This window comes from Amblyomma americanum, chromosome 2, assembly GCF_052857255.1.
Source record: "Amblyomma americanum isolate KBUSLIRL-KWMA chromosome 2, ASM5285725v1, whole genome shotgun sequence".
In the NCBI taxonomy this organism is placed as follows: Eukaryota; Metazoa; Arthropoda; class Arachnida; order Ixodida; family Ixodidae; genus Amblyomma; species Amblyomma americanum.
In genome coordinates this window covers 55,922,261-55,936,430 of record NC_135498.1, presented here as the reverse complement: position 1 = coordinate 55,936,430, position 14,170 = coordinate 55,922,261, and the positions used below count along the sequence as shown (strand labels likewise).

Sequence of the window (14,170 nt, the reverse complement as noted above, 5' to 3'; positions counted from 1 at the left end):
TCAGTTGTCGCGGTAGCCACAACATCCTACTTTTTTGTGACATTTCGTGCCAGTGTCCCTCCGTGCAGTTGATAAAGTTACTTAACCAACTGACTGTTTTAAGATGGTGATGATAATGAACAAACAGTTCTTAGCTACCAGGCGCGAGGAGATGATGGTGCTGTCCGGTCTGCAGAGGTGTGTACGCTTACGGAACAATACCCACAACTGTACAACTGCGCTGCTTATTCAACCCTATATCACAATCTCATCATGCTCCTGGCTCACCTAATTATATAATTTTCAACTTTGACTGAGTGTAACTTGTACTCAACAGCCAGCTAGCTATGCCTTGCATGCTAGGAATGCTGACCTTTTTCAGTTCAAACCAAAATCTGAAGAATGAATTTGGCATACTTTTATTGTTTCTTTTTTTTCCGGTTCAAGCCGAAAACTCCTACCCCTACACATATGGTGACCTGAAGACGAAACAAAAACACCTCACTACAGCGGAAATTTTGTTCTAGCAGCATTTGTTAGAGCAAGATATGACTGTACAGAGAAATTCAGCCAACAAGAAAAGGAAAAGACACAAGAGTGGTCACCTGACTTGTGCAGCTTGTCAGTGCAGATGATGGCCATGACAGCAGCTTGAAATACCAGGCTAGCCTTTTCCTCAGGCTGCTCCAAAATGGACACCAACTGAGACAAGCAGTCCTCACACAGGCTCTGGAGACCGCTGAATAAGCAGGGAAACAATTTGTTCAAATCAGAACTGCACAAGTGCACAGACTTGTCAGTGAGCGGGACAAGTAGATATTGACGAGTACAAGACAGTTGCGACCCCAAGCCTATGCACAAAGGTGGGTTGGTAGTCAAAAATTTGCTGTCAATCAAGTCTGCATTTGATCTACTTTTAAGTGTGCCAACCGGGCTCTTAGTGCAACGCCAACACAAAAATGTTTTGTGCCAGAAATGAAAAGTGGCAAAAAATCAAGAAAGGTTTTCCTCTAACTCCAGTACCGTCACACGTGGACAATATTTAGCATTGTGCAAGAGTAACAGTTACGTGGGTGTGGCAGCAGGCTTGTGTTCAAGTGTTATGGGACTGCGACCGGCGTAGGAACCTCCAGAACATCAGCACACCTTTTTTCCACGATTTGAAAAGTGCCACAGAGGTGAGATCAGTACTCACAAACATCATATAACCCAGCATCAACATCTGCACAAGTGTTCCAAGAATTCAGGAGGTGCAAAGGGAGGGTGCTGGGTATAGATTCATAATTTGCGGACCATGCTCGCACTGGCAAATAAATACAAAAAGATTTGGTGGCACAAAAATCACTGTGGTCGCTCACCTAGTGTCGCTGGACGTGTAGAACTGTTCACATAGCCTTAGGTAGCTGCTTGTGAAAAGTGTGGATGGTGTGCACCTGCATAGAGTTTCACAGCAAATATTTAGCACTAGACTGCCACTCACAACAAACCAATTATTCAGCAATCACGCACTGACGCTGAACAGTCAAACCTCAATATAACGAACCTGAAGTTAACAAAACTCGCAAAGTCACAATTTTTTGTCCCCCCCCCCCCCCCCCCCCCCTCCACACACATATTTTTGCGATTTAACGAAGTGCTTTTATATCGCACTTTTAAGTCTTTGCACACTGCGTGCATGCACACCTTGACAACCAGATGAAAATGAAAACTTTAGCCGAGACTGGCCAAGATTTGCATGCACTCTTTTATGCTGTAGAGCAGAACAGCAGAATGTATCGCTACGCCATCTGTCATGCACTACATGTGAAACTCGTGCGTTCCACCACTAACCACTTGTGTAGTGCAGCGTACCCTGCCGCCTGCCATTGGCTGGGCGCTGCTTTGTGCTAGGAGGTTCGATGTATCCGTTTCGTCTTCTGATCAGTTATTTTAGGCCAAAAGAGGTCTGCCATACTCGCTTGGGCTCTTTCTTATGGTATGTCAACAAGTAGTCCCTTTTGACAAGGTAAGTTGTTGGGCGAGTTGGTTTCGATATTCCATGACCACAGCACAATGAATGGGACGTAGAAGAAGGACACAGGCAGGGATACAACACAGCGCTGTATTTTTACTGAAGTAGATCAAACTCACATCCAAAAGAGCCTTTGTACGAGAAATGAAGTTCGACAAGGTAAGTTGTTGGCGAGTTGGTTCCGATATTCCATGACTACAGCGCAACGAACGGGACGTAGAAGAAGGACACAGGCAGGGATACAACACAGCGCTGTATTTTTACTGAAGTAGATCAAACTCACATGCAAAAGAGCCCTTGTACAAGAAATGAAGTTCGACAAGGTAAGTTGTTGGCGAGTTGGTTCCGATATTCCATGACTACAGCGCAACGAATGGGACGTAGAAGAAGGACACAGGCAGGGATACAACACAGCGCTGAACAACACAGTCCCTTTGGAATGGCATCATCATTGCTCGGCACCTGCTGGTGGGTGCGTGGTGGTTCGTGTGTTTATGTAATCTGCCGCGGCTTGAGAAACTGTTCATATCACTTTGAACAGCAACATATTGAGGCACCACCCAGGGGGACTTCATTTCCAATCAATAAAGATGTTTTTTTACTACTACTACTAACACACTTTGGCTGGAAATTTTTAAAAAGCGTATCATCACGAAATTGGCATTAACCAAAATCGTACCACCAAGATTAAGCTGTATTTACAAGGTGCCATCCATCAGGAGTGTCCTCGGGACCATAACCTCAAAATAACGAAATTCGCGATTTAACAAAGTTTTCGGCAAGTGTGAGTGTGACCTTGTTATATCGAAGTTCGACCATTTTTATATACCCTAGCAAACCTATTACATGAAGCCATGTTTATATACATTTGCATCATGATAATTTGAACTTTGAATGGAACAAAAAGTTTGTTCAAGTTATGTGGAGTTTGATCATAAGACAGGCAGGCTGGTATGAGGGAATGCCACCCTGAGTTGCATGGAGCACGGATAAGCGCATTGCACATACATCAGCACACGCTAGAAATTTCTGTGCCTACGTGGCAACTCAGCAGAAAAAGCAAGTGGGGTTGAACTGCAGTGGCCAGCAATGTGCGTCAGCACAACGGTGATGCCACCCAGGCACTGTTTTAAGGAGGGTTCTGCAATGTGCATTCTGAAACCTCAATATATACGCTGCTTTGCATTTCAGAGTGCATCTCACCTCTCCCCCTGTGCAGCAGGCTGGCTGCTGTTTTTGTCCAGTAGGCGCAAGAGGTTTCCCTGGGCACCTTCAAATGGCTGGCTGCTCTGCAAACTGTGGAACACACAGGAGGACCATCCACTGAGGTGATGCCCTTCAGGGCCCGACACATGGCTTGTTCTGCTCCTTGGCTCATTCAACTCAATTCCACTAAGGATAACTCCCGGCAAAATGCGCACTTAACCAACATGAAATACAGTCCAACAATGAATGCCACTTGCAAAAAATGTCTCACAGCTGTTTTTCCAAAGGAGAAATTTTGTTCAAAAGGCTATGGCAGCAAGTACAGGTGATGGAACTACAATGTCAACAGAGCAAGGCAAGCGTGGTACCCTTCAGACATGCAGGACTACTGCAAGCAACCACAAACAGTCGAGCAGTGTTGGAAGGGATGTGCTGCAAAGGTGTGGCTCCAGTAATGTCGTTCCCAATCACGTCAACACACACCACAAGGCTGCAGATACCAAAGGTTCTAATACTACAGTGCAAAACATGCGACCAGTGAAGTCCACCCATAAATGGTACAGCATAACTCGCAGATGTTACGAGACAGGAAGAGAGCAAAGTGGATCAAGGAACAGATGTGAGTTAGCGACATCCCAGCTGGAAACAAGCAGAAATGGGCATAGGCAGGGCATGCAACATGGAGAAGTGATAACCGATGGTTCCTTAGGGTAACGGAGTGGATTCCAAGCAAAGGCAAGCAGAGCCAGGGGCAGAAAAAGAGAGGTGCACAGATGAGATTAAGAAGTTTGCAGCGATGAAGCGGCTGCAGCTGATGCAGGGCAAGGTTAATAGGAGGGATATGGGAGAGGCCTCTGTCCTGCAATGGATGCAACTTAGCTAACGGTGATGATGAACCAGCCGATTGTGAGAGCCATATTAGAAATATTCCCTGCACACAGCAGAGCTACTGCTGTAGCCTTTTAAATTCTGAACCCACAAAGTATTTCAAAAACAAAAAATAAAAATACAAAAATGCCGTAAATGGGCACACGCCAGGTCCGCACGAGGCTATTTCACACTGCCACTATGAATGACCAGTCACAGGATACACCTAATGTGACATGGCTATGCTCGTCTTGTCCCTCTGTCATAAATCTGCAACAGTCTCTTTAGGAAAATGCAACACACCATGTTGCTTTTCTTTTTTTCACTCATGCCTCTAAGCGAACCAATCCTCAAGAATTTCAAAAGTTCTGTGGCAGCCATACTCGCACGACACACTATATGACGACACATCAATTGTTCAAATAGACGCTTCCAGTTCAGAAGACCAAAGGCATCTGCCAGCTGCAAGCAGTTGGCTTTCCTGCGCGATATAAATGCAACACATATGAATGCAAACCTTTCAACTGCTAACTGATGCTCCAGGTGTTATTTTATTGCTGTAGTATTTTAGAAGGTCAAAGTCTCAGAGCTAAATCCTGTGAACCTAATTAAACTCCTCTTCTCTCCCCTGCTAAAGAACGTCCTTCTAGGGTACTTTTATAACTTTCTTAATCAAGCATGAAATGATTACTGGTGGGGAAAATATAGTTTTGGCCAAGCTCTCACAGCTTTTCCCAAACACAGCCCATCACCTGCCACAATGTATTTACTAGTGCTTACTAGTGAGACAATTTGGGAGGTCTGTTCATTACAGGGGGTAGAGTTCATACTGTGGTCAAGTAAAATTTTTCCCAGTTTGCAATGACTAATGCAGGGGGTGCATTTACAATGCGAGTCTGTTATAAGCAAAATAATAAACAGAACAAATGCACAGAAACTAAAATTTCCACGTCTTAAGGCCAAGAGTGCCATGCCATCAATTCCATTAATTCTATCATATGCCATCAATTCTATCATAGGCCCATCACCGACAGCATGTGTTCAGAAGGGCCAGTACTGCCAGTGCAGCGCACAGTGCATGTGGAAGGAAGAAGAAAAACCTCCAAATGTCACAGTGAAAAAGACAACCCACGGAATGACAGAACGCAGACAATGAACCTCGATGACAGCAACAGTTCACGCGCTTCTACACAGCGTTTCTAACTCAGCTGGTTTCAGCCACGAGACAAGCTGTGTTTTTTGGAAATCTCTTTGCTTTATTCTCCTTCGTTTGCCACAACATTAAAGGGACGATGGCAGTAGCGCGAAGGACAAGAATGACAAGATGAAGTACGACACGACATGGGTGCTTTGCCGGAGTAGAACAATGGAACATGCAATACTGCCCGTTGTAGAAGAAACACATTGTGGCAAAAGTGGAAAGCTGGGCTAGTTGAATTGAATTTATGATGGTAGTGGCCCAGCTTTCCATATTAGTGCAGTGCATTTCTTCTAAGACGAGCTTTATTGCATGTTCGAACTTCCACCTTTCTAGTCCAGGAAAGCGCTCGTGCCATGTCGTACTTTGTCCTGTTGGCCCTGTCCTTTGTGCTAATGCCATCATGAATTAATTTCAATTAGCCCAGCTTTCCACCTTACTGCAATTAAGCTCAGAACAACTCCATCCCATCCAATTCCAGTTCTAAGTAATAATAATTGGTTTTTCGGGAAAAGGAAATGGCGCAGTATCTGTCTCATATATCCTTGGACACCTGAACCACGCCGTAAGGGAAAGGAGGGAGTCAAATAAGAAAGGAAGAGAGAGGTGCCGTAGTGGAGGGCTCCGGAATAATTTCGACCACCTGGGGATCTTTAACGTGCACTGACATCGCACAGCACACGGGCGCCTTAGCGTTTTGCCTCCATAAAAACGCAGCCGCCGCGGTCGGGTTCGAACCCGGGAACTCCGGATCAGTAGCCGAGCGCCCCCAGTTCTAAGTAAAAATCAACTCTACGGCCTTCTGACTATGCTCACATCTGGTCAGCAGGAAAAGATGCATTAAAAAATGGACTTAAATGAACCCCCCCACTACCCTACTCTACACCTCATTTTAATGCTTCAAATTTTCCAGACAATTTTACCTCGCGTAATGAACCCCCCCCCCCCTAACCCCCCAATTTTCAGATATTTTCGGAAAACAATTCACAGGGACACGTAATTTTATCATGCGTTGGCAATGCCATAGTATTAGCAGCTGTTAATGCTTTCAGTGGAAGTGATGTCACTTCCCTCTAGCCAATGGGAGTGCTCCCATTTGGTGATGTCACTACCCTCCAGCCAATGGGAGTGCTCCCATTTGGTGATGTCACTACCCTCCAGCCAATGGGAATGCTCCCATCCGGTGACATCACTTCCCTTCAGCCAATGGGCTAATTTCATGACTGACAATGCATTTTGGCTCTATGGAGCTTTTAATGCTGATACATCATGCGAGTAAACACGGTAATCTGTCGATGAAGGCCAACTCATCTCCTCTGTGTCCCTTATAAAGACAAAGGATCAATACTGACCACCGCAGGAAGTGGTAGGCTGCCTTGAAAGAGTTGCCACTGGCGAGGGTGCCCAGCTGGTTGTGGGGCATGCCAGATGCTGGGTCCAGTGTCAGGGCCTGCCAGTAGTAGCGGGCAGAAAGCTCGGCCCAGATATTGCACTCGTCATCCTCGAGCTCACTCAGGTAGCGCGCTGCAATCACAGAAACGACACAACTGTGACCTACCACTGCTTTTGGAGGATGGTCCAACCTACACCTCCGCAGTCACTGTGACCTTCCCAAAGCAGCTGCAACTCCGGCTCGAGAAACTTGATGCAAGCCCTTTACTTTTGACAAACCACAGGGCACTGCCCTTTGGGTCACACAGAAATGCATGAAAGGGCTGCTCTTTAGGTAAATGCACAGCCAGAATACACAAATGCTAGGCAGGTTGCCGGCGAATGACAACAAAAGAAGACTGCTGAATAAAGGATGCTCCACATATCTCTATACTTTCCAACTTAGTGTGAAAAAATATAAATGTGCATCCTCTTAGTAGCACGTATGTGCTATTACTGATGCAGCGAATAGAGCTTGGAGTTAACGAGAGCCAATGCTGTTGTGTACACCTCTCAGCAAAGACAAGCATCAGCAAAGCCATACTGCCAAGCTCAAATACTTAAGTTTGAGATAGAGAATCACTTTTAACACAGCTGGCTTCACTTTAGCCTGTGTTTGGCGACCCTACTTATTTTATTAGCAACAAATTAAATTTCATTATGCGGACAAGAGGTGGTGCAATGTTTTGTACCGCTACCACTCCGATTGGAACAACGGACTCACCGAGATCACCCAGAGCAATGAGAAAGCGGTGCGAAGCCTGCCTGGCCCACGGCTGGTTCTCTTCTGGGAGTGGGCTGGGTGCATCCTCGCCAGGTTGCCGCTGGCTCCAGCGGCAGCCTGTACAATGATGGTCCCACATGACAACCATACTATGACCAAGTGCACAAGGGACGGAACACCTGATTATGCCATTGAATGTTGCATTTACCGTCAATTTTTTGGTTATTTCTACACTAAATTTGAGAATGACTTTTGGATATTATGCGCCAAGAGAAAGACTAGTTACAAAGCAGAAGAAACTGTGCTTGGCACGCATAATTATGGAGTAATCAATAAATAAATGCTCAAGCATTGTTCGCTCTCATGTTGCTCATGACTTAACGTGGCTTGTAAACTTGCAGACTTGGTGTGGGCCCGAGACCATGCTGGGGTGCTGCAGGGCACCCACAGTGATCAGCTGCCACAAGCACACTGCGTAGCATGGTATCGAACCCTTCGGACCCAGCGGCCGATACTCTGCAACACTCATGTCAGTGCAAGCCCTGTGCTTGAACGCTCGTGTTATGTTTGCGGGCAGCTGTCTGTGAACTAACATCTTGCATGGCAATTCAGACAAGTCCTAGCCCCTGATGCCACTTACTAGATAATATAAGCAAGTACGGCCAAGCACTCAGCTATGAAGGACTGTGGCAGAATTGCAGGTCGCCTATCACTGTTGTAATGACACCATAGACAGTGCTGCCAGTTACGCTGACCACAATCAACACAAGCATATGCACGCTAGTGAAATTGCTTTTCTTGCTAAAAAAACGTACATGAATGTGCGTAAAAGCATCGAACTTTGCCTAGACCATCAACCCCGGTTTTCGAAGGGAAGTGGACAGCGCATTGAAATTGCCTTTAATGTCTCTCCAGTGCAGCCTAACATGGCCATGAGAAAATTGCTGCCTTACCAACTCAGCACTTTAGAGAAGACAGCTATCTTTATCGATTGAAACAATTTGCTCACAGCACAGCGAGGTTAACATTTGCTCACAGCACAGCGAGGTTAACATGCAGTGGCAAAGAAGGCAGCTGAACACCTTCAGGGCTTCTGCCAGCAGTGCAAGTCCCAAGTGAATGGCCCCTGCACTGCTATGTTGGCCCCCCGTCTTATGACAGTCCATAACATGCGGCTCTCTGCAGGCACCACTCACCCCTAGGCAGGCCACGGTGTGTCCAGAGCAGTGGCACATCAACATGTGCCTCCAGATCCAACCGAGCTTCAGCTTGCACCCTCAGCAGCAGGTGGTGGTAGTGGCCCAAGCCAGACAGCAGGTGGGCTCGTAACTCAGCAACAGACTCCTCGTCTGTGGAAGCCTGGGTTACAGTAAAAGGCCCCACCATGTTCCATCTTTTATACCTGGCAGCTTCGTGCCAATGCCATCACTGGTTTTTGCATTTCTGGTCTCCAAAACCATTTTTCGGCTTCTCACTGCTTTTCTCAAGTAGCCCCATTTGCACATACGGCAGAGAGAAGGCAGCGAAGATGAAATTATTGACAGCCTCAATGAACAACGGCATAAGAGAAGTCCCCATCCACAAGTCAACGTTTCTAAAAGAGGACTTGTCTTTGTCATAAAGACAACAACTCTTGTCAAAACGTTGGTTAGTGGGCTGTGGCTTCCATTCTGTCCTTGTTCATTTGTGCTGCCTACTTGCACCTAGCAGGAATTATTAGCAAAAAAACTCGCTACCCCTCTGGCGAGTCTCAAAGCCATTCTAAATGATTAGCACATATGAGGCCTCCGGTGGCCGCACTTACTACACTAGCTGCATCTTGCCGCTGAGAGCACACTGAGTGTACACTGCACAAGAGAGTGCAGCCTGAAATGATCAAGCAACGAAACAACAGTGCACAAATATTTTAATGGCGCACAAAAACTATAAACCAATGGACCAAATAAAAAAAAAGCCCCATTAACACCAGCTTCACAAGAGCTCGTGGAAAACCACATCTGTGTATGTGATATGGTTACCTGTACTGAAAGCCTGCAAACATGCAAAAAGCAATACCTTAGTAGCTTTGAAGTGCTGCACAACATCATAGTAAACCTTGCGCCAGGTGAGTTCCTCTGCTTGACGGCCATACTCCAGGGGAGCAGTGAATAGGAGGCGCTCACAGTAGTCCTTCAGCCTGCACGCACACGTAATACACAAAGTGAGAGGGCAAGGCATTGCTGCGCTCACCAGCGCAGGAAGTGCTGTTTAGAAATGCCAGTGAACTATGCACCCAAAGGCTACTGACGTTAGCTGTTAGCACACGTATAACAAGCAATCAATAGGTCGATCCGACGGTAATGCATGAGTATGGCTCGTTGCTACTGAATAGGTCGCCACACACTGATTGATTTCTTTGCTCTTTGTTGCTACTCATTACCGTTTAAGCCCAAGGCGCATGGCTTGCACACGCGCAGTAGTGGCGGCACTGCTCAGCCCACTCCTTTGTTCTCCCCGGTGCCATGCGCGCCTGTCCCCACGGCAACTGGCACCATCTCCACGTAAGGGTATTCCTTTCCTGCTCTCACAACATGTCCTGTGGTGGCTTAGTGGGACGTGTGCTCGGTTCCCTACCCAAAGGTTGTGAGTTCGAATTGCGGTCGGCAGGTTTATTTCCGGTTTGTTTCTTTTTCTTACATTGCTCCTCGGTGGCCTCAGTCGTCGGACACTGTTTTCTGACATGGAGCCTCTAATGCTCCCACATTAAAATCCCCAGCTATGAATTACTGCAGTGAGCGTCGGATTTGAAACAGTGCCAAAGCTGGCCAACTCAACTCGGATGAAACTGCTTCAGTCTTCATCTAAATGACTCTTTAAAGACAAGCGGTAGACTGGTAACTTCACGATATCTCTAAAGCCGGGCAATGTAAACAAAAGGCCTAGAAGGTCGATAAAATCACTGTTTAAGTGACAATAATAGTATCTTGTCACACACACACACAAAAAAAGCACGTTTACATTGAGTGCACACTAGAGCACAATGGCTTTCTTCATAAGAGTGGAAGTAACTGGCAGCCGTGTTCTCCCGTTATGTGCAGCACATACCTTGCCCTGAGTTGTGTCACCTCTGGAGCCACATAGGCCCCAAATGAGGAAGCGCCACGGAGCCACTCCTCCAAGCGGCGAGCTGCTTCTGAGGCACTTCTGCAAAATGGGGCACAAGCACAGAAACATCTGACTACTCATGCAACGAGCTGTGTGCAATACGGTGTCCGGTAGGCGGTCTCAATACTAATTATATTATCAAATGAAACTATGGCCTCTTATAGCTGGCAGCAAGTCAGGTTTCCTATGGTGATTCGTACCCTCATTTAATTGCCAACTAATGGCAAACGTAATAAGGTACAACTTTGGGCTTGTTGGTGCATCACTCTTGAAAAACACAGTGCATGAAGACAGGACAGAGCACAGACAGCAGAGGTTTTCATGATAACTGTTTTCATGTTTTCACGATACCTGTATCGGCGTCCTAATCTTTCCGTTTCTTGCTCTGTGGCTGAGCATGCGCACTGTTTTCCTCGAGTGTGGATTTCAAATAAACCTGCAGTCGTCAGTTAGCGCTCGTCCTGTGTTGTCTCTGCACTGTCCTGTCTTCATGCGCTATGTCTTTTTCAAAAGTAATGGCAAACCTGCTACCATCCACAGGGGATGGTGCCACTGTTTTAGCAATGGGTGTCGCAAGTACAAAGTGGATTTGGCAGGCCTGATTACCAGTTCGTGAGAACGATGATGCTACCATCTACAGGGGATGGTGCCACTGTTCTCGCAATGGGTGACACGAGTACAAAGTGGATTTGGAAGGCATGATTACCAGCTCGCGAGAACGATGATGCTTATATATCTTAGGCAAAAACACCGTGCTTTAAAAATGTGGTGCTCATAGGATAGCAAAACTGAATGCAAGTCCTGTGAAAGACATGAGCATGGGCTAGCTCCTGCATTAGAGAGAAAAAGCCATTCTCATCTTAATAACAGCACCTGCCCAAAATTGTCATTTTTGAATATTTTGGTCGCCGGCTACTTGGCTACGACAAATTTTGGTAATTTGTTCGAACTTTATTCGCATGATATTCGCTCTGGGAAGCATGTACGCTATATGATCATACCAGTTTGCTTGTGGATGGAACAGAACAACCCTGCATCATCAATATAGACAAAAAAAGTCATCATGGGGAGGTAAAACTATGAAGAGGACAAATAAAATAATCACAGCTCAAAACTTCTGTATGTTTCAATCACACAATGAGGGCAATAACAATACCTGTCCTTAAGCAAAAGTAACGTGACATAATAAATGAACAGAATCTAAAACATTTATGCACATTGAACAAGAGTAACTCATGTGCCTAAGTGTAAACTTTGCTTTTCAATTTTGAGTCTTGTCCTCAGAGTTAATGAGGAAGTCAAACACCTGCTATCGAGCCCAGCTGCATTACAGCAATGCTGTTATTGTTCACACTTGTCTGCACAATTGCAAATGCAAGACGTGCATTTTATGAGAGCACATAGAAATATGCTTTTATTATTTGCTGTTACTTTTAACTGATCGTTTGGAAAGAAGAATGTAAACTATGCTGCAGCTTCTAACCTTATACTGGGTGATTTTTTTTAATGTTTACAGGTTTTTATTTTATAAATATGAGAGATATGTCAATGCGGTCTATGCAGGTGAGTTGTAGAGCACGGCAGACATATGTTCATGAATGACTTCAACAACTAAGCAATTGCTTAACTAGAACTGAGTGATCATACCACAAAGCTGAACGCCACCAACATCCAAGAGGAGCCCAGCTTCTAAATTCTCTCCTTATGACTTACAATGACTTACACGACTTCTCAGCCAGCTACTTCATAGCAATCTTTGGTCTTCATACTCAAAATGCCACAAGCCTTATCACGACATAGTATAAGGGAGCATTAGAGACCCAAGAATTAAGAGGATGAGCTAATCACACAGCTCTTTTCATTCCCAAAATTTTGTCTTCCTTTCAACGCAAATGTTGAAGGATAATAAAGAGATAGTTATAAGAATTTTTGATATATGCTATAAACTTCGCAATATTCTTTGGCACGGAGTGATATATCAAAATTCCGAATATTTATTAATCAGCCAGACCAGGGTTATCAATTTAGCAGCACACTTGTTATGAAATGCTGGCCAACAACTAAAAAGCACACCCCCTCCTCTCTTAGAAGCCCGTCCTACATAGTATGCCACATTCAGCAACTGCAGTGTATTTCTAAAGGCGAACATACTAAGTGCATTTCAATCTGCCTCCAAGCATAGTGAGTGCACACCTCGTTCATCAGTCACGCAGTAGTGATGCAATTATGGAATCAGAACAAAGAGAAAATACCAGCAAAAGGTCACAATCAAGCTTCTGCCCCCGCAGAGTTGAGTGGAGCAAGTCAAGCAATACGGCTAAGCACATTCCTCAAAGAAGGAACCCCACAGGTCCCTATCAACACTAAATCAATATCAAGGGAAATTAAATGTGCTGGGAAAAAGCAATGTACTCGTATGTGGCAATGTGTGAGGAATGCAAGCAGCAAGTGACTTCAGCTGTAAATGTGAACTCCTAGTATAACAGCAGAGGGAGTTAGTAGACAGCTAGCCTAAAAGGTAATAACCCGGATATTAAAAGGCATTTAATGGTGCGACGCCTGGCTCTGCACATAAAACCATCATGGCAACCATATATAGCAAAGGATGCGTGCATTGGAACGGTTCTTTGCAACTCTGCCATTATCGAACATGACAATTGCGAAGTAATTCTTAAGTACTACTAAGGAAAGGATGAGATACTGGATTAATTTACAAAGCCAGCCACTATTATTCGTAGCGGATTCAGGCAGCCGACTTCCAAGAAATAGGTACCGCTGGTAACAGATAAGAAACGCTTCCACATCCTGTGTTTATTATAAAATCAGAATTACTGCCTGGATTCAGAGTGGCAAGCAACCGGCGGCATTGCTTCAAATGCCCAAGATTGCTGCGATGCGTACAAACCGAAACCACTAAAAAACAAAAAAAAAGAAGCAAAACCCCGGAACTTTACAGGCGGTAAGAACGCTGCATGGGGAACGCTACCGCGTTGCTTACTGGTTTGAACTGAGCGTTTAGACGCACAGCCATGTGCAGTTGTTACCCCGAGATACCAGCGAGGAGAAAAGAAATGGAGACGCCGATAACTAAAACGCCTTAACTTAACGCGACCACTCGTTTTACGCGCGAACATTCGCCCGAAAACTGATTACACGTTGCGACGTCAGCATGACGTTCACGATCACTTCCAAAGGAATCGTAACATGAATGCTTTTATAAGCAATGAAAATATGACACACCAGCGGCTGCATTAAATTTTAAAAACAGCAGAAATCGCAAAGCTTAACAGTGAATTCGGCATCACGACGCAAAGCCCCGCGTCAAAACAAGCAGTGCATTGTTGAACACCTCTGTCAAGCGATTTATAGCACGATCCTTTTTCCGCTATTCTCCGTGACGCAGCACGAAGATTGGCCTCATAAAGATGAGCCAACGGTTATTCTGGTGCGTATGAAGGGACGCTATCGTTCAACGCCCGGTACACTCAAAGCAAACCAGCGCGGCGTTTCAGACGCATGTTGCTGCGTTCGCCACGAACGCGCGCTGTTGCAACGGCCAGCCGGCTGCAGTAGTACGTGTCCGGAGATAGCATGGACATTTTTGCCGTTG

General features: G+C 45.5%; 1 protein-coding gene across 2 annotated transcripts in view; it reads right to left on the bottom strand.

Moving 5' to 3' along the window:
* Smg5 (Smg5 nonsense mediated mRNA decay factor) overlaps positions 1 to 14,170 on the bottom strand; it is a 37,445-nt gene that overhangs the window by 22,803 nt on the left and 472 nt on the right. The window contains exons 2-9 of one of the 2 annotated variants that reach the window (XM_077654402.1): positions 10,501 to 10,599; positions 9,472 to 9,592; positions 8,613 to 8,775; positions 7,417 to 7,533; positions 6,614 to 6,785; positions 3,194 to 3,286; positions 1,338 to 1,412; positions 585 to 718 (exon numbers count right to left, since the gene is read on the bottom strand). In XM_077654402.1, coding sequence (XP_077510528.1) covers positions 585 to 718; positions 1,338 to 1,412; positions 3,194 to 3,286; positions 6,614 to 6,785; positions 7,417 to 7,533; positions 8,613 to 8,775; positions 9,472 to 9,592; positions 10,501 to 10,599 — 974 coding nt within the window. The remainder of the gene's footprint in view (positions 1 to 584; positions 719 to 1,337; positions 1,413 to 3,193; positions 3,287 to 6,613; positions 6,786 to 7,416; positions 7,534 to 8,612; positions 8,776 to 9,471; positions 9,593 to 10,500; positions 10,600 to 14,170) is intronic. The other variant, XM_077654403.1, reaches the window with a different exon arrangement.